Source organism: Trachemys scripta, chromosome 6, assembly GCF_013100865.1.
Source record: "Trachemys scripta elegans isolate TJP31775 chromosome 6, CAS_Tse_1.0, whole genome shotgun sequence".
NCBI lineage: Eukaryota > Metazoa > Chordata > Testudines > Emydidae > Trachemys > Trachemys scripta.
This window is the reverse complement of record NC_048303.1, coordinates 3,936,704-3,962,352: the sequence shown is the minus strand read 5'-3', so window position 1 is coordinate 3,962,352 and position 25,649 is coordinate 3,936,704. Positions and strand designations below refer to the sequence as shown.

Sequence of the window (25,649 nt, the reverse complement as noted above, 5' to 3'; positions counted from 1 at the left end):
ATGACCCCTGCCCAGCCTGAAATGCTGACAAATTACAGGCTCATAAGAAGGGGTGAGCTTGACCCAGGGGATGGGGCATCTCAGGCCTATGAGTTAAGTTACTACGGTTAAGAAAATCCCTTTGCCGAGCCTGTGTTTCTTGCTATCCTGCGACATTGTCCCCAAAGGAGTTAAAGTAGGAGCCCAGGGGGCCCACTGCATAGGCGAAACTCTAGGGGGGAGCGTATGTAAACAACTGTGAGGCTGCGAGGGTCTCAGACACTGTTTTCAGGTCTAAGTCTGCTGGATGGTAAAGTCCCACATCCCAAGGAAGAGCTCAGGCGAGAGATCAGAGCCCAGCAGTGTTCGCTAGAGTCTCAGAGCTAGAAACAGGGATTAGACTTTACCCAGATCCACCTAGTTTGGAAGCATGTGGGACCACAGATTGGGTCCGCTCACAACAGAATGGTGACCGTGATGTGGGACAGTAGGCCAATTTCATGGCACTCTAAATAATTCCTCTCCCTCTTCCTCTTCCTTGATATTCATGCCCTTCTATTAACTGTAGTCATACCTCCCTTTCTGTGTGTTTTCTCTCCTGCAGCTCCTCATGCTTGGGAGGAGCACCCCGTAAATCTCTGTAAAATTAAATCATCCTTCTTCAAAGCCCTCCTCTAAACTCTTCTTTTCCATGATGCCCACAGAAAACTTGACAATGGTTAGGCTGTTGATGTGCTGAGACCACTGCCTGTCATGGAGACCAATATTGTCTCATTGTTCCCTTGCACTCCTTCATTGGTCGTCTGTATCCATTTGTCTCCTCTTGTTCTATACATAGATTGTGAGCTCTCTGGGACAGCATCTGTTCTGTTGTTCTGTTTTTGTACAGCACCTGGACTGGCACTCCTAGGCACTATGGTGATACAAATTAATAATAATTAGTTGGACGCTGTTGAATAGAGGAGAAAGAATATGGCAGTATACTTGGTTTCTGTTATCTCAATCAAAAGAAATGCCTACTTATGGCCCATGATCTCACCAGAAGGGATGGCTTTGCTGTACAAGTATTAGGTTTGAAATACCTAGATCCCCACCAGAGCCATGGATTCAAAAGATGGGAGATACAGCTTTGCCACTCCTCCTTCTGAAGAAGACACACAGAGGTCCATTAAACCATGTGAGACTTCTTCAGGATAAGACCTTAAAAAGTATCTCATCTATGTAGATATTAAAAACTTCATGGCGCTTTCCACAAGATCACGCGATTGCCTTGGTATTCATAACCAACATTTCCCCTCCTGTCACCGTTGTACAGAGCCAATTATTGCGGAGTTGCTGATTACACCCCAGAAGTGGTTGTAGTTCAGTGCTGCTGTGTGTGCTTCGCTTGTCAAGCCTGTCAGGATGCTATGGGAATTATCTACTCCCAGATGTATTTCTGAAAGCTCCCAGCACTATTATCTTGGTGCATTTTCATAGCTTATTTAATAGTCTCCCCAAATTTAGGTCAATACTCTCCTCGCATCGGATATCACTGTCTTGGGGGAATGCTAGCCCTTACTAGGATGTGGGATGGGGCAGAGGGACAGCCAGCCAGGAGCCACTTGCTAGAGGGGATCCAACAGAGTCAGAAAAAAGCCTACACAGCCTTGCATTGCAACCTGCAAGGATCAGGCTCTAACAGATCAGGGAGTGACCTCCATAGCTAAGAGCTATCTACTGAAAACACAACCAACAAACACCTTGCGTTCATTCCTGAGGACTGTAAAGCAGTGTCCTCAGAAGTTAGTACATTATAAGGGACAAGGTCTCACCAAAATAGCTAAATCATATACCATTTAGGGTTGTGTAAATACTGACCAACAGTTGGAGGTTGTCTTGTAAGTGGATAGGGAATTCGATTGTAGGTCAGAGTATTCGGTATGATGTGCTCTCCTGAGTCCTTCCTACTTAGAAGGCTGACCAACAATTTCTGCAATAGCTACGCTTCCTGGGCAGCCCAAGGTAGAGCATACAGCCTTCTTTCCATGAAGTGACAAAGGCATGGACTGCCTTTGCATCACAGAGGACAGGATGCAACTGGTAGGCCAGCTGAAGACATTTCAGGCCACTGGTCCTTTCTGGGAATGTAGAAGCAGAGATGAGCCCAGCAGGACCCAGAGATCGAATGACAACTGACAACCCATGAACAAAGCTCTTTGATTGAGGGCATTTTCACTGCCTTCTGCCAATAAGCATCACCTCCACCTTCCTTGGTGTAACACACTGGCTAAGCATGTTGTGTCCCGCCTTTAATGGCTGGCCCACATGTCAGATAAAACTTATGCTACTATCAGCTAATGGAGTTATTCTTTAGCTCTAATGCCAGAGGCCTGTGCGTTTGGAGATGAAGGTCCCAAATTCAATCCCATGACATAGGCTGTTATGCTTGGGTAAGCCTAAACCAGCTATTTTACAGGTACCTAACCTCACTACGTACTAGGACAGCAATGGCATCAGGGCTTGCTGAGTAGAGACAGAGCTAGGTGTCATCAGCATACTGCCGACATTTCAGTCCATAGCCTCCCACCGTCTCCCCCAATGATGTCACAAACACGTTGAAGAGGGTGATAAGATTGGTCCCTGTGGGACAATACAAAAACAAGTGCTCTTGGGGAAGAACTGTGGGGCACTTTGTCCTTTTCTGGGATCTCTGAAAGAAAAAATGAACAAAGCTTCCCTACTGGACTTGCCCACGCTGTTAGGGCCCACAGATAAGTGGGCAGCACCTCATCATCAATGGTGTTGAAGGTTACCAAAATATCTAACAATGGAGAGTCCTGACCCATGCTGGACAAAACAAAGGAAAAGATAATGCAATAAATGAAGCTCTGAAAGATTAAATGAAAAAAAAAAAGGCAGATAATTTATTAAATTAAAACCTCACACACATATATAAATATATGCTTGGGTTTAAGACAGGATTCACCAAGTAGAACCAGAGAGGCTAGGAAGTAGAATGAAAGCGTGATTGTTTACAGATCCTCTGCTTACAGAGTGTGCAAGAGAGATGACCACACAAACACAGCAGGTGTTGGCAATACAAGTCATTCAGGTAGAAACACAAAGTCAAGGCATGGAGAGTAATCTTAGTAGGAGATGTGTTACCCCACAAGCTTCCTGTAAGACACCGCCTTATGTGATGCTGAAGCGTGTTATCTGGGAGACTCTGGACAAAATCTAGGGCTGGAGTATCTCCCGAGAGGGGGCTAATATAGGAGTTTAAACTTAAAAGGACACTGTCGTGCGATTGCTTTTGCTAGTTTAATTTTTGCATTTCCTCTATTGTTTTAGCAGATGGAAAATAATTCCCCTCCCCACCCCAACTACTGATTTTGTCCTTTTCTATTTGACAACAATTGATTTTCTTCCAAGGCTATAAATGTTTTAATAACTTTAACTTTGTAGTGCCTTGTGGCAAAATATATTTGCTTACATTGACTGCTAACCCTATTCTTAGTCTGCTGCTGCTAACTACAGCAATAGGGCCAACTGAAGACGGTCTGTTTCTTTAGGATCTACCAAATTAGTAGCCTCTCCGGGTTCATGTTTACTGGAGGTCTTTCCCAACAAGATAATTTTAAACCTCTTCATTCCAGAATTCTTTGCTAAAACATGCTTCATGTATAGCTCCTACGGATGAAGAGGTGGTCATGTTTGAGGCCCCAAACCTTGGCAATGTCCATTTAAAATACCATTATTACCAAAATACAGATTCAAGACAAAAACACCATCAGAGTTAAAATAATTAACGGACAAAAAGGATAATTAAAAATCTGAGCGTGGTTAAATATTGGCACCCATGAAGCTCTAGAGAGCACCATGCTCATTGCAGAATTCCGGAATGTGTACGCCGAGGCACCTTTCAAATGTCATGTTTGCTGTTAGTGTTTGTTAAAAAAGGCAATTACAGTTACAGTCAATCTGGAGAAGAACAGAAATTGAAGGTGTTCGGTCTAGACCCAGACAGAAACTGAAGGCTCGCATTTGGTCTAGACCCAGAGAAGCATTTCTTTTACAAAAGCCAAATCTTTAAAAAAAATCCAAACCCATGTCCTATTGTCTATTCCCTCCTTGTTTCCCCCAAATACCAGCTGCCTCTCCTGAATGTTTCCCTTTCTTTCTAAGGCCAAAGCGAACTATGTTAAACTTGATCCCCTGTGCCCAAGGAGCAGAAACATGAAGGACGCTCGAGAAAGACTCCCCCAGACAGTCCAGTGATGGGTCACTTGCCAGGTCTGTGGGACCTTAGGACAGAATTCTCTGGACAAAGCTTGTCCCCAGTGGATTAAGGAGCAGATACATGTAATGGCAGGATACCGATAGAGACCGTAAATCTCCATAGGAATGGCTGGAGAGAAACAAATGTCTATGGGGACAGTTTCTCACCAGGCTCACTGGTGCAGGAAAACTACTTCTATCTCCTGTTCTTGTACTTTTCCAAAAAGCTTTTAAAATTCAGCTGTGATGCAAGAAAAGGACATCAGCTACTTTGTACATAACATTAGATCAGAAAAAATTGTCTGGAATAATGTAGGCCGTGGTATTTCCCTCCCCATCCCCCTTTTTAGTTCCTCACTATAGGGGCCCTGTGCTGCTGTTGGCCTTCACAAAATTCCATCTGCCCCACGACGCTGCAAAAGCTAATCCGCTGCCACCCAGCCTAGGTAGCTTAACAGGTGGGGCTCCTCAAGGGAAAGGATGCCCACCCCATAATTCCCAGAAATGCCTTGAAAAATGATCAGTTATAAGGTTTCAACTCCTCACATCTTGGTCTCAATGAATACATGTTCCACACACTGTACGGTGTGCATGTGCCAGCCAGAGAACAGCTTGGGTCTCATCGCCAAGTCTTGCCAGCTCCACTGAGGGACAGGGTGGCACTGGGGATTGGTGCATGCACAAGTGCATGGGAGGCAGACAACAGCAGTGCATCAGGGACAAGTCCAGGGGCTCGCCACCATGGAGGTATGGAGCAGGAGCCTGGAAGACCAGTCACAAAAGACTGAAAAAGCAGTACTGGTCCATATACCAGAGGTTGGAAACAAATAACCTAGAACGTGTCTATACCGTTGTGATTCTGACTTTCTCTAGCTGCACTTTTATTGTGTGAAAGGAATATTTCAGCTTCATCTTTCTAGGAACACATGCCAGTGGCTACAATGTTCCAATAAAATATGAACACTGCATTGTGCAGAAAATGTCCATTCATCCTGTAATCTGCAGTCATTTTTACCAATTCTGCACATTTCTTTAAATAACCAAGTGCATGAAGTAGATGGGAGTGCGTTTAAATAAACTGAAATAGATAGAGCATTAATAATTAAAGCCGGCAGGGAAACGTGCATTACGAGCTGCTAGTAGAAATAATTACGGATTTGTCTTATTTACAATGGAACCTGGAAACGGTATCAAAATAGTGCAAGTTAGTGAAAATGCCTTAAGACTGTTCTTACTCTATAACTACTATATATCTCATTTTGAAGAGCACATCAAATACAGTTTGGACCTGTACATTGCCTGGTTGTATGAGATATTTAAGGAGTTGGCAATAGGGTTCCCAGCATATACACTATGTCAAATAGCACTGATTTAAGGAAGACTATTTTCAAACAGATGCACAGTGCATTAACCCTGCAACATCCATTAATGTTATTAGACATTATACAGCTGAGCTGAGTATATGCCCCCTAAAATCTCAGCACGGTAAATATCAGAATGCTGAAGGCAATGGTAGATCACAGAATCATTGGAAATAATATTCAAGTGCTTGTACCTTTGTAACATTGTTAGGTTTTAAACAGGCTGCTTTTTAATTAGAAATAATCTAATTGAAATGCAGTGGTTCTTCTGTGTTCTGCAGCTCTTGCAAACTGCTTTATAGCTAAAAAAATCGATAATGAAATATACTTCTCATATGAGGGCTGGCTAAGCTATGGCTTCAATCGACTCCAAAATGTTGTGGATTTAATTATATTTTAGAATAATTGCTTGGCACAAGAAAAGTTTACCCAAAATTTACTAACACCTTCTGATTGGACTGTTCAAAAAGAAAAAAAAAATGTTATTCTCGCAGCATGATTACTAAATTCTAAGTGAAAGAGGAAGCTACTGTACGAACTCCTTGGCGAGGAGGGAGACAATCATTTGTCAATCAAATAATTTAAAAGTGATACTGGGATTAACAAATCCCAGAGCAGAAACAGGAACAAGGTCCTAAAAATCCTACAGAAGGGCTGCAGAGTAGTGAGCCTCATCAAATGAAGAAAATATCCTCCAGGATCCGGCTCTCCTCGAGCTCCTCCATTTCGCTTCGGGTACCATGCGGGCCTTGGCACCATGCAGGTTTTCTGGGGCTCCCATTCCGAGGGGTGTGGGATTTCTTCCAGTCGTAAGCCTCTCCGGAGCGGTGTCCTGGGGCAGTGACTGGACTCATTGCTTCAACCAACTCAATAAGGGAGGCCTCATACCTGGAGGAAAACACCATGAAAATGCAGTCCTATTAAACACCATAGCATCAAACACTATTTGGAATGAACACTCCTAACTCCGCCATCCCGACTAGAGCGAAACCTGTGCAATAGTGCCCATCGTGACGGGAGGGATCACAGCATTGCAACTGCTGCTAAGGTGAGCTCCAATGTGGAGGCAGTGAAGGAGAGGCAAAGCTTTAGTGGCCCCTTTATTTTGAGAGTACTTTCTTTTAATTTGTCAGTCTCGCCAGGTTTCCTATTGAATTGGACAGCATCTCATTTACAGCTCAGAGATTCAGGACAGAACAGCTCACAGGCATGACAGTTCAACAAGTGACTCATAAACATGCGGCACTTGCCTGAATAGGCTCTGCCCTTGATTTAGGTTCCTAGGGATTTGAAAACAGCAGGCACCTTTATTCTTCGTGCTACAAAACACACGTGCTTCTTATAAATGTCTATGCAATATATGGAATCTGTGTGTAACTGAAGGAATATAATCCAGACAAAGTATCACAAAATCAACAGCTCAGGCATCAAGAGAGAAGGCAAAGATGCTAAACATTACTCAAGCTGTCCTTTAAGTGTTCAGTACAGATGCGGAGGAGGTTTACAAGCCTACACGTGCAGTAACATACACAGAGCACTGGCAATTACTCTAGGCCGCTTAGACAGAGCCTTCCTATTAATATTCACACAGGATCAGACCTGAGCTACATGCCAGTGTGGGACTGATCATTACATTATATTTTCTACTCTTATGTGTCCAGTTTTAAATGTTTCAAGCAATACAGCTTCCAAAACTTCCCATGGGAGGCCATTCCCCAGTTTAGGAAATCTCTCTGAGGAAGTTTGCCTGATTTCCTGCCTAAGCATCCCTCTCCCTCAGTTCCATCTTGTTAGGTTTCCCTGTTCCAGCCTAAGTCATACCTTTCCCCCTGCGTGTTTACACTATTCAAATAATAATGCATACAATTACTAATAATCTGCACACACAGAGACTTCCCCGTGCAGGCACTCAAAGCACTTCACAAAGGTAAGACATTAGCTGGGCCCAGTGTATTTCATACTTGTGGAATTTGCCACAGAATTCACCCCTTGCTCTTGAATTGAGACCCTGAGCCTAACCTGGATTCCTTCTAAATTATGTTTCTCGTCATTAGTGTGGGGGGAAATCCTTTAAAATATAACTCTAGCGTAATCAAACAATGATGCCTTCCTGAGAGTGCAAGCAGTCTGAAACAACAGTGCCATAGGGTACGAACTGCCTCTGTCCTCAATGGAGTGTCAATTCTGAAAACTAAGGGAGAGAATTTACATTTCACCATCGATCATTTTAGCAGAAATAGCCCTGCCATGCTTGTGCTCACTTGTCTCCCATGCTACGTCGGTGGTCAGCCTCCAGCCGCCCAACAGCACCATCTACAATGTGCACAAAGGTCTTCGACATGCTGAAGACTGAAAATGTGGGAAGAGAGCATACAATACATGGAATTTAATATCCAAACAAACAACACAGATCCTATGGCAGTGGGCTGCATTATTCATCACTTTATTTGATCCAATATTAACATCCACTTTCAAATTTAAATGAAGCTACTGCAAGCTCTTCCAGTCTGCTCCAGAAACCCAGGGGCCTTGCTGCAGAATTTAGGTCCCTCTTGCAACATACCACATGGAGAATTGTATAGATGGGACCCTGAGGCACAGATAAGCTAAGTGACTTGCCCAAGTTCATCAAATAAAGTAGTAGCATGTCAGGGGTCTGAACCACAAGACTATGCTGCCTAACCTCAGTTACTTCTCAACCGAGTTGTAATTTTGCACATGGTACACAAAGCGACTGTCAAAGATCTAGCCTTTACCCAATTACCCCCACAGTGGGCAATTGTGGATTCTAATGACAACCTTAGTTCTTTCAAGCTTTTGCTGCATTGGTAAGTCAATTCTTTCAGCTCCTCCAATCATTGTTATTGTTCCCTCTGATTTGCTGTCCACTATCACTCCTAGGTCAATCTAGCTCACCACTACCGCATTGCAACTCCATTACTGCATTATTCCCTCTGAGATTACATTCTTTCCCCCTAGCTTGCATTTTTTGTGAATTTCCTGCCTGTGTTTGCAGCCTTTCCAGGTCCCTCAGAGCCACAGATAAGCAGTTCAAATAAAATAAACAAGACAGAATTCTATTGAACTCGACCACTTGAATGGCTAACCCTTCTCTACGATGACATCATATAAGTATTCTGGCCAAGACTTTCAGAAGTTAATGTTGATTTTGGGTGTCCAACTTGAGAGACTTTAAAAGGGGCTTGATTTTCTGTACGTGCTGAGCATCAGCCCTCTGAAAATTGAGCCCCTCTAAGGCATCTCAACATGGACACCCAAAGTCCCACCTTAAAAGTTGGTCCCACAACTTTACAAAGATGAAATATGGAATGTGGAATGCTTGGACCAGACACATTTATATACATTCCGTGCACCATAAAGAAACCCAGCTCTCACACACACTGGTTTCATTAGCCACACCTAAACCTCTCTACTAGATTCATCTAGCCTAACATACAAATGCTTATCTCCCTGCCTGCGGCTCGATCATAAAATTTCAATTTCTCCAGCAGCCACATTCAATCACAGATTAGGTTGGGGGACGGGGAGAGACGACACAAACCAGAAAGTGTGTTTGCAATGAACATGCAGCCTCCAGTGTTCAGCAGCACCTTGGAGCTAATTTCTTCTGCAAGTTTATCTAACTTTTACAGCATTTCTGCTATCGGGAAGGCTAAATGATTTGGCAGATTACAAGAGCAGCAAATAGCAAAGATTATTTAAAAGACCAGGCATTGTAAATCAGTCTATTTGACACCACAGTTATATATGCAATAAAGCGAACAAACTCTGCTAACGGAGCATTATCTGATAAAGAGAACGCTCCTTGCAGGTATTTAGTGTTTAATCCCATGAAAATAGTTTGCCCTGATTTGTGTAGGTGACATCAGACAGCAGCTGGCTGGAGGCAACGGAGTTGATCCAGCATGCCTTGAACCTCACAAAGGCAATTTTCTCAACATTTATTGGTATCCGAATATTTAAAGGGACACTGCCAACATGTTCAGCCCCTAAAATATACCTTCTTCTAAAGAAAGCCTGTATGTCCGTGGTACGCACTGATTAAAAATAAATAAAAATAGAGTTCATTACTATTTATATGGCACTGCAGACTTGCATGACACTACTGTAAGGCAGGTGCACAGTTGTTGGAATTGTGTACTTAGAGAGTAATTACCAATGGTTCACAATCAAGCTGGAAGGGCATATTGAGTGGGGTCCTGCACGGATCTGTCCTGGGTCTGATTCTATTCAATATCTTCATAAGTGATTTGGATAATGGCATAGAGAGTACACTTATGAAGTCTGCAAATGATACCAAGTTGGGAGGGGTTGCAAGTGCTTTGGAGGACAGGATTAGAATTCAAAATGATCTTGACAAACTGGAGAAATGGTCTGAAATAAATAGGAGGAAATTCAATAAGGACAAATGCAAAGTATTACACTTGGGAAGGAGAAATCAATTTTACACATACAAAATGGGAAATGGCTTCCTAGGATGGACTGCAGAAAAGGATCAGGGGTTATAACTGGATCACAAACTAAAACCTCAACTGGAGTATTGTGTCCTGTTCTGGGCACCACACTTCAGGAAAGATGTGGACAAACTGGAGAAAGTCCAGAGGTGAGCAACAAAAATGATTAAAGGTCTAGAAAACATAAGCTAGGAGGAAAGATTGAAAAAAACTGGGTTTGGTTAGTCTGGAAAAGAGAAGACTGATGGGGGATATGATGATAGTCTTCAAGTACATAAAAGGTTGCCATAAACAAGAGGGAGATAAATTCTTCTCCTTAACCACTGAAGATAGGACAAGAAGTAATGGGCTTAAATTGCAGGAAGAAAGATTTAGATTAGACATTAGGAAAAAATTTGTAACTGTAAAGGTAATTAAGCTCTGGAATAAATTGCCTAGGGAGGTTGTGGAATCTCCATCATTGGAGGTTTTTAAGAGCAGGTTAGACAAACACCTGTCAGGGATGGTCTAGATAATACTTAGTCCTGGATCAGATGACCTATTGAGGTCCCTGCCAGTCCTACATTTCTATGATTCCATTTGTCAACAGCTGCAAGATCGAGTGCTCAAAACTCAGGAAACTTCAGTCTTCACTTGCCAAAAGATGCACATCCTTATGGAGCAAATTAATAGAAAAGAGTTTCCATTTAACAAGGGGGAAAAATTCACACATGCAACACGAAATGGCCGCAGTCCCTTAGCAGTCTTAGCCTGGAATTTCCTGACTTCTGGGTGTTTGACTGAGCAACCAAAGTGCTGCATCAGTGTTAGTTTTTTGCACAGAATTTTCTATGGGGTACCCCCCACACAGAAAGAAAGAAAATGTTGGGGGTGGAGGGCAGGAGTCAGACTTGCAAGGCTTCTCATTGCCCTTTTAAAGTCAGCATGAACTCAGGCTACTTATTTGCCACAATCACCTTCTTTTGGAAGCCCTGACTGACTGTGATATGGAGTCATGCTGTCGAACAGTCTCCTTTCTCAGCCAGAGTTTGACACTTCCCCATGGACATTTTTCCATCCCTAACCTCTGTCAGCCTAAAAATGTGCGTATTTCATCATGCTAGAAGAGAATTTGCGAGAAAGTGTTAGATTGATCAGACCAGCAGCATAAGGACCATGGATCTTGGAAAAAATAGTGTTCACTTTTGGAAAGTTATTCAGGTGTTTACCTTGTCTGTTCATAACTAGCTACTTTAACATTGTTTATTCTACTACTGCACAGACCTAGTTTTATTTTTTGTTGTCCTAAATCTTTAGTTATTTGGGGCCTGGTTTTCATGGAATTGGGAGTCAGTGGGACTGGTAAGTCCTCAACACACCTGAAAACCGGGCCATAATTTCTTCTCAACAAATCTCAACCATTGGAAGCCTGAGATTGTTATAAGCTCCACAAACTCTATGCAGGAGAGAGAGCACACGGGATTGGAGTGTAGGGCTCTAAGCAGCGGGAGAAAAAGAGAGGATGTGACCTAGGAAAGAGTCCAGCTGTAGGTGAACTTTGACGTAGATATTATCGGGCTCTGTGTTATAGAGTTTCTAATGGACACTCCAGCTCCTACACAGTTTATCAGCTCTGCACATTAAAGACAAAGGGTAAAACTTCAAAAGCACCTAAACAACTAAGGCACCTGAGTCGTGTAGTCACTTTCGAAAATTTTACCCAAAACTTTTTTCTTAAGTTTTAGGTTTTAATTAAATATTAAGGGTCTGGAGGAGTTTATAACACCAAAGGTGGAGGAGTTTCTTAGCCCATCACTGAGGTGACAAGAAACAACAATAAATTAATATGATTCTTAACATTATCAATTAAACGTTCACATTTTAAATGAAAGAAGAAAATACTCCAAAAATAAAATACTCTGAGTGTCAAAAGGGAAGTACAACCACCCCATCACCTCCACTCCCCTCAGCTTACTGGTCAGCTAGACTTTCATACCCAGAACACTGGGAAAGTGTTTTATTTTACTTCGTGCTTCAAACGTGAATCAGCAGGAACAATCTGGGATTCGCACAGCTGAAATGCACTCAAATGTGATTGCTGGTCTGGGAACAATAGGTTTGTACATTCACAGTACAGAGTCTGAGAAATCACTACGCAGTGATTATACAAACTTTTGTATTCTCGCTAATAAAAGCTGCTGTCCAATCAGAGTACAGGGAATTACACACTATGGAGTTACTGAGAAATGCCATGGTGATGCAAAATTGACACCCAGAACCAATATGAATGCAGGAAACTGTGTATTGGAGGAGGGGGAAAAACCCAGTAGTTATGGAGCTGTAACTGTACTGCATCATTCCACTCTGATTGGCTGAAACATTAAATACATTTAGATTATGGAATATGACATTGCATTTTGAAATATGTAACATTTCATGTACACAGTACAATATATAAAATACACATTTAGCTGTATTATGTCTTTGTATTGCAGTGTACAGTTTAACTAATAAAATCATTTGCTCCTGTCTGCAGAAAACAGCACAATCCCAAACAAATTTGATATTTGCCGGAGTCAGTAAAAATTTCCCTACTTGGCAAAATAACTAGATTTATTAGAGTCATAAACACTCTGGCAGTGAGATATATGTATATTTCCTTAAACAAGCAGTGTCACATATTATTTGATCATCGTGTTCAGAGATATCTTTTCATTTACAGTCCCTGAAAATTTATTCTTTGACCATAAATGTCTAGAAAACACACAGCGCCTTTTCTACAAGGTAATGACATTTCAACAAAGCACACCAGCAATATGGCATCAGAGATTAGTAGCTGTACAGGTTTACTTTTATTTAACTGCATGTATCCAATGATATAAAAAGTTTATTTTCATATTTCTGCTTGAATTCTCAACATAAACCTCCAAGTGATTTACTAACGTTACATGAATTGCCTTTGGATTAGAGTAGGTTTTGAAGCTTAGAAGCACAATATTATACTACTACTTTGTACTTCTAAGCACGATCCATCTCCAAGCTCTTTACAAACACTAACTACAGCTACTAATACTCCAGGAAGGTGAGGGGCCCATTTCACAGAAAGGGAAACTAAAGTTTAAACAAGTTAACTACAAATGCCTATGGTTATACAGCAAATATCAGTTCCCAAAGCCTTACAGAAATAATTTAACATAGGAGGGCAAACAAAAGCCACCTCCTTGGTGGGAAAAAGAATAGAGACAGATGTTCAACAGTCCAAGCAATCAACTCCCCAACCCTACTGTCAGAGGTGATGGCAGCTAAGGGCGTATATCTTCACTGCAGAGTCAGCCCAGATGATTGGCACCCTTGTCTGATCACCAAGGGTACGTCTATACTTACCTCCGGGTTTGGCGGTAAGCAATCGATCTTCTGGGATCGATTTATCGTGTCTTGTCTAGACGCAATAAATCAATCCCGGAAGTGCTCGCCATCGACGCCGGTAATCCTGCTCCGCGAGAGGAGTACGCGGAGGCGACGGGGGAGCCTGCCTGCCGCATGTGGACCTGCGGTAAGTACCTTGTAGTTCGAACTAAGATACTTTGACTTCAGCTATGTGAATAACGTAGCTGAAGTTGCATATCTTAGTTCAAACTGGGGGGTTAGTGTGGACCAGCCCCAAGTTAGCCTAGCTGGGGTGCAAGCCACTACATTGCAAAGCCTCACCTGAGTTACTGGTGCTGCACGTCCTCAAGAGTGTTACTAGTCTTCTGGGGGTCTATCTGATGGTGCTTTGGGCTGCTGTTAGATGAGTCACTCTGATTCTTTCCCAGTGGATTGTGGGAGAGCTTCTGTCTTTCTGGGCACATGGGGGAATTATGGAAGGCATTGGAGGACTATCAGAGTGGTTTAGCCTGTGTCCTCACTGCAAAAAGTGCAGATTACCAGTCTGAGTGAAAGCAGAACTCAGGCTTAAATTGTCCCCCCATCCCAAAGCCAGGCCAGCTAACCTGGTATTGAGTGCATCACTGACTCGCTGAGACATCTGTGTGCATATGGATGGAAGAGTCAGGGACACCATGTAGGTAAGAGCCCAGAAAACCCAGCAGTGAAGATATACTGAAAGAGGACAAGAGCAGGTTTAGGGGAGCTTGCCATTTTGGTTTGACTCAATGGCTGAAGAACCACGCAAACAACAATGGGAAAAACAAATGTGAAAGCAGGATGTTAAAACTTCAGGGATTTAAACAAATTAGAAACAAGGCAGGCTCTGCGATCCCTAGGCATCCCTATCTGCTGATTCCCAGGATTCTGAAACTGGAGACAAGCACGTGTACGATTTTGGTCTATGGACTGACAGGCCAAGGCGGTGAAAAAAAGGATTGTAGGCAGAGGGAAAGTACTGGTTTCTATGGAACTTCTTGAGTGACTCCATATCTTTTACGTCTGGATAGTCAGAGCCACTCCCCAGACTCTCCATTCATTGCAGGAGTCAGGAAGATGAGACACTTGACAATGCAATTTTTATTTAACCTGACATCAGCTTTGGTAATGTAGGGTGCTGGTACCCACTGGATATGTTCCAAATACATGTCAGTGTATTTTAGCTCTAACAAAAGATCTGAGCCTTTTATTTAAAATACATCACACCATTGATTTGCATAGTGTCCTTAGTGGGAGCATCCCAGCGTGCTGTAAAACCAACACCTACATACTAGAAAGCTTACAATATCAGAGACGTTTCATGATACTCTCTAAGGCAGTGTTCATACAATCACAAGGAAGAGACCTGTTAGATCATCCAGACATCTCCCTGCCCATGGAGAACTGTTCCCTACAGTATACTTCCTAGAATTTGCCCCAAGCAGTGGGGCTCTCGCTATTTTGCTTAGGAGGCCATTCCAGGGCCAAATACCTCTAAGCCTAACATGACTGTTATTATTTATGTAGATGTTAGTAGAGCACCTAGAGGCCCCGATCAGGATTGGGGACTCAGTGTACAAACATTTATAAGAGTTTACAGCCTAATTAGACAAGTCAGACAAAGTGTGTGGGGGGGAGGATGGATGTGACACAGAAGCAGAGTGATCAGAGTTGTGTGGGGTAAACACCATGTTAGTTCCATGAGTTTTTCCTTTTCAATTTGTGGGAAGGGAAAGGTGTTTTTCTGTGTACACACACATTGCGTGCACACACTCTGTCGGAGTTTTTCCTTATAGGCAGCTTAAGTCGAAGCAAAAGTTTTCCCTTTCTTAACTTCACTCCGTTACTCATAGTTACAGATCCTTGTGCAATACTTAGAAATTCATCTCCTCCTCTAGTGTTACACCCTTAAAATATTTGAATATTATGTTCCCACCACCAACCTAAGCCATCACTTATCCAAGCTAGACATATTTTAATCTTTTCTCATAAATCAATCCCTCAAGCCTAGTGATAATTTTTTATTGCTCTTCTCTGAGCTTCCTCTAGTTTGTCAATATCTTTCTGGTAACATGGCACCCAGAACTGAACACAATGTTCCCCAGGTATGGTCACACCAGAGCTGTTCGGAGGACAATCTGCTCTGTGCTATGCGATGAAATGTCTTTGCAGCCCAAAATTGCACTGGCCTTTTTTGTAGCCATCACCTCACTCTGCAAAACCCTAATTTGTATCTATTTATACATCTGAGCATAATACATCATTGTATGCCATAAAACCTGACACGCAACTCCAACAGACACACTAGCTTACATTCAGTGGGGTCGCTGGCAATAACAATCCCATCAGAGACAACAGTTCTTTGCAGGATCGGGCATGGAATAGGGAAGGAGGAAATAGACTTTTATAATAGTGTCATGCCCTTGGCTAACCGAACTGGCCATGCTTGGCACATTTATCATGCTGAAGGGTTTGCCCCCATAAATAGGAGTGTTGAAGAGACCTTGATCCTGAAACTGGCTGAGTGTTGTTGGTATGTTCCTGGCCCACTGCAGACAGAACGGTATCAGTGCAATAAAGGACAAAGGGCTCAACACAATGTCCCAAAGATCTCTGCCCTAGGTCCGGGCTGATTAGTCTCATTTTTCTTGGTGCTCAGCACCAGTTCACCTGAGGAAGCATCCAAATTTGCTGTCGTTACTGAAAGTGTTTGCTACCACTTCCCCTTGTGTAACAAACAGCCCATTGTTATTTTCACCTAACCACGAAAGAGCACTGCCTCTCCTCCCTATCGCCCTCAATGTCCTCCCTCCCCTTTCTCTGCTTTTCTACTTCCTTGCTCCTATGACTCAACTCCTCCCATCTCCTGCTCACCTAGGGTGACCAGATGTCTCGATTTTATAGGAACAGTCCCAATTTTGGGGTCTTTTTCTTATATAGGCTCCTATTACCCTCCACCCCCGTCCCGATTTTTCACATTTGCTGTCTGGTCACCCTATGCTCACCCCAGCCCTCATTCTAAAACATAAAAACAAACCAGACAAAAAACGGCGGGACTTACATGGAATTTACATGGATACCCCGTTTTCATACTGGGCTTCACCATTCATTGTTCCAAATGAGACTAAGCCACCATTGTCTTTTCTACATCTCATCTATTCCTTCATCCCCTCCTTATTTCTCTCATTTTCCATTCCCTTCCACCCTTACAGACTCATTCTCACCAATCTTTTGCTTTTACAACCTTACCCCATCAGTCATTCCCACCTGTCAATCTCTATCTCACGAAGCCATTAAGAAATATATTTTTAAGAGAAGAAAGAAATGTTTAGAGAAAATAAGAACTGAGCAGACAGAGCAGGGGCAGAAGCACCAATGATCACTCATGATTTTACACATGTAACCCTTTCTCCATTCCCCTGTCCTGTCCTATGTTTTTGGCTTCTCTTTTCATAGTCCCCTCTCTCTTTTGAGTACCAATCTTTTTGGGAAAAGCAACAGAGGGTCCTGTGGCACCTTTAAGACTAACAGAAGTATTGGGAACATAAGCTTTCATGGGTAAGAACCTCACTTCTTCAGATGCAAATAATGGAAATTTCCAGAGGCAGGTATAAATCAGTATGGACATAACGAGGTTAGTTCAATCAGGGAGGGTGAGGTGCTCTGCTAGCAGTTGAGGTGTGAACATCAAGGGAGGAGAAACTGCTTCTGTAGTTGGATAGCCATTCACAGTCTTTGTTTAATTCTGATCTGATGGTGTCAAATTTGCAAATGAACTGGAGCTCAGCAGTTTCTCTTTGGAGTCTGGTCCTGAAGTTTTTTTGCTGTAAGATGACTACCTTTACATCTGCTATTGTGTGGCCAGGGAGGTTGAAGTGTTCTCCTACAGGTTTTTGTATATTGCCATTCCTGATATCTGACTTGTGTCCATTTATCCTCTTGCGTAGTGACTGTCCAGTTTGGCCAACGTACATAGCAGAAGGGCATTGCTGGCACATGATGGCATATATAACATTGGTGGACATGCAGGTGAATGAGCTGGTGATGTTGTAGCTGATCTGGTTAGGCCCTGTGATGGTGTTGCTGGTATAGATATGTGGGCAGAGTTGACATATCCAGACAGTCCTTCAGTGAGAGTGCCAATGCCCGAGATGATGGGGCGTCCAGGATTTCCAGGTTTGTGGATCTTGGGTAGTAGATACCCTTAGAGCCCCGACCGGGGTTATTCTATGTTAATTTGTTCCTGTGTTAGTGTAGGGAGTGTCCTGAGTAGCTGGTGCAGTTTCTTAGTGTATTCCTCAGTGGGATCTGAGGGAAGTGGCCTGTAGAATTTGGTATTGGAGAGTTGTCTGGCAGCCTCCTTCTGGTAGTCAGACCTGTCCATGATGACAACAGCACCTCCTTTATCAGCCCCCAATCTTTTTGGGGGCAGAGGCGGTCTTTTGTCTGAACAGTGCCTACAACTTTATGGATGCTAAATAAAAATAACCTCAGCATCACATTTTAAAAGGTTTGATACAGGTTACAAAGCATTAGCTAACATTTTCCAAGTGTGTATGCTTAATGGGCACTTAAATAAGAACAGCCTGATTTTCAGAGGTGCTGGGCACATGCAGTACCCATTGACTTCAATCATCATTTCCATGGATTAACACGCTGCCTTTCTTCACAAGTTCACGGCAAATTCTTAGCCAGCCATAGAAATAATAAATCAGCTTTTTGCTTCAACAGGTACAGTAATCGGAAGATCTGTGCAGTCTTAGGTCAAGCACTAATAATGGTTTTATGATTCCAAAGTTTCCTACCTTGTCATTTAGTCACTGAACTGTGAGCCTTCACTGAATTTCTAACCATTGTGGGCAAGAAATGCTATTAGCTGGGCAAGATTTAAGACCTCATTATACAGAGATGCAAGATCTGGATGCAGATCTTAAATAGACATAGGGTGATGTCCTGCCACACTGAAGTCAATGGGAGCTTTGACATTGACTTCAGTGGAGCCAGGATTCCCCCTATTATGTCTTAATTTTCTGCCTTAGGGTGAATAAGTATTGCAGCCTTTCTACCTTTTTATACCAGCACAATTGAAAATGAAGCCTCATCTCAATGTTTCTTCCCCCTCCCCCCTCGCAATGAAATATTTTATATATAGTCTAATGGAACACCTAAACTAACACCAACTCCTACCAGTGCTTTACAGTATTCTTCCTCTTGCTGAATAGTTTAATTTCTTCTGCTGTGACTTGGGAGTGTTTTATAGTGGAATCAGGCAGTCAAATCCTTCTGTTCCCTTAATTATCTCTGCCCTGTCAGCTACATCACTGAAAAACAAGTTACGATTAAACAATTCAGATACCCATAAACACTAGGCTGCGATAATATAATGTCCTGTGTTCCTGGCTTTATGGAAAGAGCGGTTTCGGGGAGGTTTAAAAAAATTTAAATAAGCCCAGCACTTTTAAATGTCTGAAAATCTAAAGCTATCTTAACTATTCTTCAATATCTTAATCATTCTGTGGAATCATGATCTGGTATAATGGCCATTTTAAGTGAAAGGTTTGCTGCTCTGCACAGTTGCTACTTCCTATTAATTGTGAATTAAAGTATAATTTAGCATGGCTGTATGCCAGCATGACAAGTAAAATTTGCAGACACTAACTCCGGTTGAATAGGGGGAAAAGCACTTAAAGATGCCTTCAAGTAATAGAAAGTCACTCACCAAGCTGTACTTTAAAACTAATAGCAGAGCTTCAAGTTGACAAACTGACATGGATTAAGAACAGAACTGTTGAAACAAAAAGAAAAGTGCCTGCTTTCTAAATCTTACAGGGCAAAAGTGATGCTTGGTTATCATTCTGTTTATTAGCATGCACTTTGGAGAATTCGGGGCAGGTCTGGATACACACTCAGTCCATTTTATGCTGCATGATGACAGGTTTCAGAGTAGCAGCCGTGTTAGTCTGTATCCGCAAAAAGAAGAACAGGAGTACTTATGCATCCGAAGAAGTGGGCTGTAGTCCACGAAAGCTTATGCTCTAATAAATTTGTTAGTCTCTAAGGTGCCACAAGTACTCCTGTTCTTCTTTTATGCTGCATGTTACTGAAAACACATTCGGCATAAATAATTATATAAATGCTTTGTCTGAAACTTAAGATTCCAAGATGCCACATGGTTTTCAACTTTATGGCTGCTTGGTCTTTAGAACAGAAATAGACAATGGATGGATGAATTTGGCAACGCTGATAAGAACCCATCACTTAGAATTACACGCTGGAGGTAAGAGTGAACATCTTCTAGCTTCAGATCCATGGAACTGTGTGGCCAGTCACGCTGGCTGGAAACCCCATGCTTATGTTAGCAGTCAGCTGTCATAGAAGGGGGCAAGAAAGGGCAGAGGAGTGGGAAGAGTGCTCACTTGGATGCTGGAAAGACCTTGATATAAAATAAAAGTATGCAGTCAAAAAACGAATGCTCTGGTATTTTCAATTAAAGGGCTGGGCACCCCTCAGATGGAATTTGGGGCATGAGAGGAGACTCACAAACAGAAGACATGGTGAGGAACCAACAAGAAACAATGTGTTAGAAGTTTTGAGGAATTACTGTATGGAGTGTAGTAGTAAGCAAAGAGTACTAAGAATGTTTCTATACCCATTTTCTGATCGCATATGTCATTCACCCCAGCATTTCTCCCTATTTTTCACTAGTGTCACTTCACCGTTGTTATTGGAGTTATACTAGTATGAAACTGGAGCAATGCAGTGGAGAATAAGGCCCCGTGTGTCTATATTGTATTTTCTGGGCTAGATGGCCCCATCCTGCATGGAGCAGAGTGCCTTCAACTTCCACTGAAGTGACAATTCTCTGCACTTTGCTAGATAGGGCCCTTGGATTGTATGTTCCTTGTGATGCTACATCTCACCGATGGTGGATCTGATATGTGCTTCAGGCTTAATCACACTTTTTAAAAATGATTAATTTACTCAGGAAAGCTCAGCTCAGACAGCAGCTGCTTTTCAGTCAGATCCCATCCCCCACTCTTCTACTCACCTTCCAGTGGGCTGAGAGGGGCACAAGGACTTCCATGTGACTTACCAAAAGAAACCATACTTGTTTAATTGCTTGGATTGGAACAGAGAATTTTCCTACTTGCCAGCTCTTTATTTGATCTTAGTGCCTCCAGTTTCCCTTAGCGCAAGTGTCTGAACTAAGCTAATGCCCACTGGAGACCATGGGGCCTGGAGCTGTGGCAGTGAACACAAACCCCCTAGAGGAACAGCATTCTGTTATGTAAGTTCTGACAAACTCCCAGATGTGTACTCTATTATACAGGACTATGGACTAAAGGCAGTTCCATTCTTCTCCATTTGGCTTGCAGCTGTCTGGGGTAATGTTTAAATTAACTGAGAGTTCATACCTCGAAGAGAAGGATATATATGATTCAGCAGAAGCTACTGAGGTAGAACAATAGCCATAGAAATAAACCAGGTACCACCAACACAGTGTAAGTCAGCGTGTTAGACAGGAGTCAAAGAGGGACACAACAGGGCTAACGAGGAGTCACATTGTGAGCATGAGAACTCACGATATGGCAAAACAGGTCAGCAGACTTGACATGGCATTAGAAGGCACCCTTAGAACAAGCCAGCAGTAAAGCCTGGAGTGTAGGGTTCTTGGGCCAGGCTCCCTGGGCAGTAGGAATTGCATTCTAACAACCTATTTCAAAAACTGTACACAGGTGGTAGGTGTCACACTGAGATAAATTACCTGCTTTTTGCAGCTGAACAGATGGGTATGGAAGAGAAGTTTTAGTCTGTTAATTCCCAGCAATAACTAGTAAAGGCGTTCTTGGGATTACTTTTCTAAAACCATACACCTGTCGATACCCTGCGCTTCTGTCATGAACTACCCGGTATCACGGATACGCTACAAAAAAATTAAGTAAGGGTCTGAATGGCTCAGGAGACTGGTATTAAGCTGCTCACTTCCAGGTTCTTTATTTGAATCCAACCTAGGCTGGAAGTGACCAAAAGTTGTTCCCAGCTACTGTGTGATGGGTTATTAAAATGAAATGGCAAGACTCAGTAGATGTGTTCTCATCACAAAAACCACCACAACCGACAACCTTATTGGTAGCAACAGCAGAGGCCAAAGACTGAATGAATAATTAATGGATGTTATTCTAGCACCAATTCCCACTTAATTTTATACAGAAAACTCAAAGGAAACAGATCTTTTAACTTACAAAAAAACCTCCAAAAACCAATACAAAATGAATGAGACCCAGGGACTTACCCTTCTATGCAACAACATGAAAAGAGTGCACGCAAGACAGTGAAGTCTGCAGGGCGTGAAATTAAAAATTTCACACAGATACAATGAAGTAATGATACAATGTTACAACCTTGGCACAAAAATCTTCTGGTTTGAGTAAAGTCAGTGTCATGTGACGTTACGGTTTGTGCCCCAGTAGAAATGGCTTGCTGCTGAAAAGTCTGTATAACAAAACATAAAGAGATGAAACAAGGGAATGTTTGGACAGTTAAGGGGGGGGGGGGAAGGCATTTCTTAGGTACTCATCACTGTCGTATCTAATTGCCATGTGTCAAGGCTGCTTCCCCACTCTGAACTTTAGGGTACAGATGTGGGGGCCTGCATGAAAACTTTTATGCTTTACTACCAGCTTAGATCTGGTCCACTGCCACCACTCCCAATGTGCTAATTCCCTTCCCTGGGTAGCCTTGAGAGACTCTTCACCAATTCCCTGGTGAATACAGATCCAAACCCCTTGGATCTTAAAACAAGGAGAAATTAACCATCCCCCTCCTTTCTCCCACCAACTCCTGGTGGATCAAGATCCAACCCCCTTGGATCTAAAAACAAGGAAAATCAATCAGGTTCTTAAAAAGAAGCCTTTTAATTAAAGAAAAAGGTAAAAATCATCTCTGTAAAATCAGGATGGAAAATAACTTTACAGGGTATTCAAACTTAAAAAGCCCAGAGGACCCCCCTCTAGCCTTAGGTTTAAAGTTACAGCAAACAGAGATAAACACTCTAGCAAAAAGGTACATTTACAAGTTGAGAAAACAAAGATAAAAACTAACACGTCTTGCCTGGATGTTTATTTACACGTTTGAAATATGAGAGACTTGTTCAGAAAGATTTGGAGAGCCTGGATTGATGTCTGGTCCCTCTCAGTCTCAAGAGCAAAGAACGACCAAAACAAAGAGCACAAACAAAAGCCTTCCCCCCCACCAAGATTTGAAAGTATCTTGTCCCCTTATTGGTCCTTTGGATCAGGTGTCAGCCAGGTTACCTGAGCTTCTTAACCCTTTACAGGTAAAAGGATTTTGGAGTCTCTGGCCAGGAGGGATTTTATAGTACTGTACACAGGACAGCTGTGTTATGACACCATGTTATACTGAAGAAATGGCACCCTACTCTCTCACATCTGGAAATCTAGGAGGTAAGATATGATTGGGGAACAAGTAAAAGGAGATTTGGTCCTAAGGGTCTTGAGGTTTGGGGTCTCTCTCATCAGACTAGCGTGCTATTTTGACTCTGAATCCTTCAAGTCTACCAAAAATGGCGCGGGAGTGTAGTCTTCAAGTTCCACGGGTATGCATGAGAATAAGGAGATGCCCAACAATTACAAAGCATCAAGGAAGAGCTGGGATGCAAGGCGCTTGGGGTGATGCTTAGCAATCCTTGCAGGAACCGCTTCACCAGCCACAGGTCAGAAAGGAAATGAATGCTGGAACACTGAGGATACCCTAGTTTCCTTAACTGAGACAGTGCCCCCTGTTGGAACAAACCGCTCAGTACCTTGAGCTCCCAGAGAGTTCCCAATAGATCCATGTGCAGGAACATGGGTTCAAGAGTGGTTCTGGTGCAACACTGAATTATCAGTCAACGTGCACAGTGTAGAAAGGATTTTATTTCCAACAGTGAGAAAAATGCTTCCAAAGTCACAAATTGTAAAGCTGCTCATACGTTATGTTTCAGAGATATCTGATAGATTGACAGACACACAAACACCCTTCAAAATACATTCATGGCTCTGAATTGTAAGGAATAAAATTGGAATTCAGCACTACCACTCAGCTGAAAGCAGTATCTCTTGATCACAGGCGCAGGAAGTTACACACACAAGTACTACTGGCAATGTGAGTTGTGTGCAGAACTCACTCTTCTGGAAATTTACCTGAAAAAGTCAGTCCAACAGTGCAAAGATCATTTCTGACATGGCATGTTTCACCCTACTGATCTGAGACGGAACACATGGTGAAACATACAGAAGAATGTGACTTACTTTTGCCTTTTACACACTTAATAAAATCGTCAAGTCTTCAGCTTATTACATTTTTAAAAATTTTACTCATTTCATTCCAGTAATTTCATTAGGTTACAGTTCTACATCTTTATTAAAAAAATAATCAAAATTGAAATGTTTCAATAAACCCAATTTTGGTTTTAAGTAGTAAAAGATGATTCAATGCAGATTAAGCAGAATGAAAGTTAAAAGTATAATAGTATTAGAGTCTTTGAGAACCTTTTCTGAAAGATTCCCTAAACACACAGGAAATATTATAAGTGACTTTGGAATTCTGCTTTTTAATTTATTGATTTTACAAAAACAAATGTAAACTATTCAATACATATACATTTTAGGAGGCTGGTCTCACTATATTAATGTAAACATGTCTAAAATGGTTAAAGTCCTTTAAAATGTATGAATAGTAAGAGCCACCGGAGAAAGAAAAACGTAAGATACTGCGCTAGTTAAAAAACACAAAGATACTCAGTGTCAGGCAGAAACTAAACAATCACAGATAAAAGCCATTTTTAGTAAATTGCTTTCTTTTCCTTTATATTTGTGCTTCCAAGTCATCATAGTGTTTCCAGAGCAGTCAAAGTAAAAACAATAGTTTTACTTTTTCTTTGTGACCTTCAGTAAAAATGTACCGACTGATCAGAATCATAAAATACATCTGAATTATTATTATATAAACCTCAGAACTGACAAGGATAGAGAAGCTTGTATGTTACACTGAGTAATCTAAGTTCCAGAAATAATGAGATAAACCAGTGTCTGCGATTAAACGTGGAATGTGTGATATCGGGGGAAGGAGGGGATATTTTGTTTTGCTTAAGAAGCTCAACTGAATACTGATGAGATAACTTGAGAACCCCAGTCACAGTGTGTGACAAAAACAAATTTACCCAAGAGTGTATGTTTTTGAACAGGACCATCTGATTTAGGAAGAGAAACAGAAATCAGTCACATCCTGTGGTGGAAATTGATGGATTCAGCTTAAACAAAGAATAACCACAAGTTGACATAACAAATCTCCTTGCCACAGCTGGAGGTGGGGTTAAAGGAGACTATGCTCTCATCTCTTCCTAAAGTTCCCTTCAAATTTGTACCAAGCATTGGAAGACATATTGTATGATTCAATCCTCAAGAAACACTGGAAGCATCTAATATAAAGATTTAACTACCTTAAACAGTTCTCCAGATTTGCAGCATGCTATGCAATGCAATGTTGTCATGACTAATAGCAGATGTTTGAGTGTGCAAAGATGCATTCTTCATATCTATTTCCCTATCTTTTTCTTGAAGAGGTGGAGCCTGAGTCTCTTGTCATTAGCCCTAGTGTAACTTCATTTTCTTCAGTGACGTGATTCCCGATACGCACCATTGTCAGCACATGGCGCTTTAGATTTTGATTTTTTCACATCAGAGACGTCTGTCCCAAGAACATTAAGAGATGAATGCACATTTCCCCAAATATTCTCCGTTCTACTAAGAACCATAGACAAAGACTGAGGATACACTAACTAAAGGAAGTACAACCAGACAGAAACTAAACTTAAAAAAAAAAAAGACACTCCCTTCCTTCCCCCCCAAAAAACTTTGTTTTAAAAGTTAGGAAGATGGAAAATTTCTCCTGATTTAGACACTATCATATTTCCTACAATCTCTATTACCCTCTGGAAATTCTTCATTGGGGAGGATTTTGTCCTTATGACAAAAGGATTATGTCCTTTGTCCATCAACACCTGGCCTGGATTATTCAAGTAACTAAAATCACCCACTTTTATCCATTCATTGCTTCAAGGCATCTGTAGTTGCCCAGGCAAGTATCAAAGAAAAAGACCTAATAGAACACATGACAACCTATGGAAAAG

The 25,649-nt window shown here is 41.9% G+C and overlaps 1 protein-coding gene across 1 annotated transcript in view; it reads right to left on the bottom strand.

Annotated features, from left to right (window-relative positions):
• Positions 1–509: 509 nt before the first annotated feature.
• Positions 510–25,649, bottom strand: part of KIAA1328 (KIAA1328 ortholog) — a 242,659-nt gene continuing 217,519 nt past the window's right edge. The window contains exon 10 of the mRNA XM_034773570.1: positions 510–6,488. Coding sequence (XP_034629461.1) covers positions 6,275–6,488 — 214 coding nt within the window. The 3' untranslated portion in view covers positions 510–6,274. The remainder of the gene's footprint in view (positions 6,489–25,649) is intronic.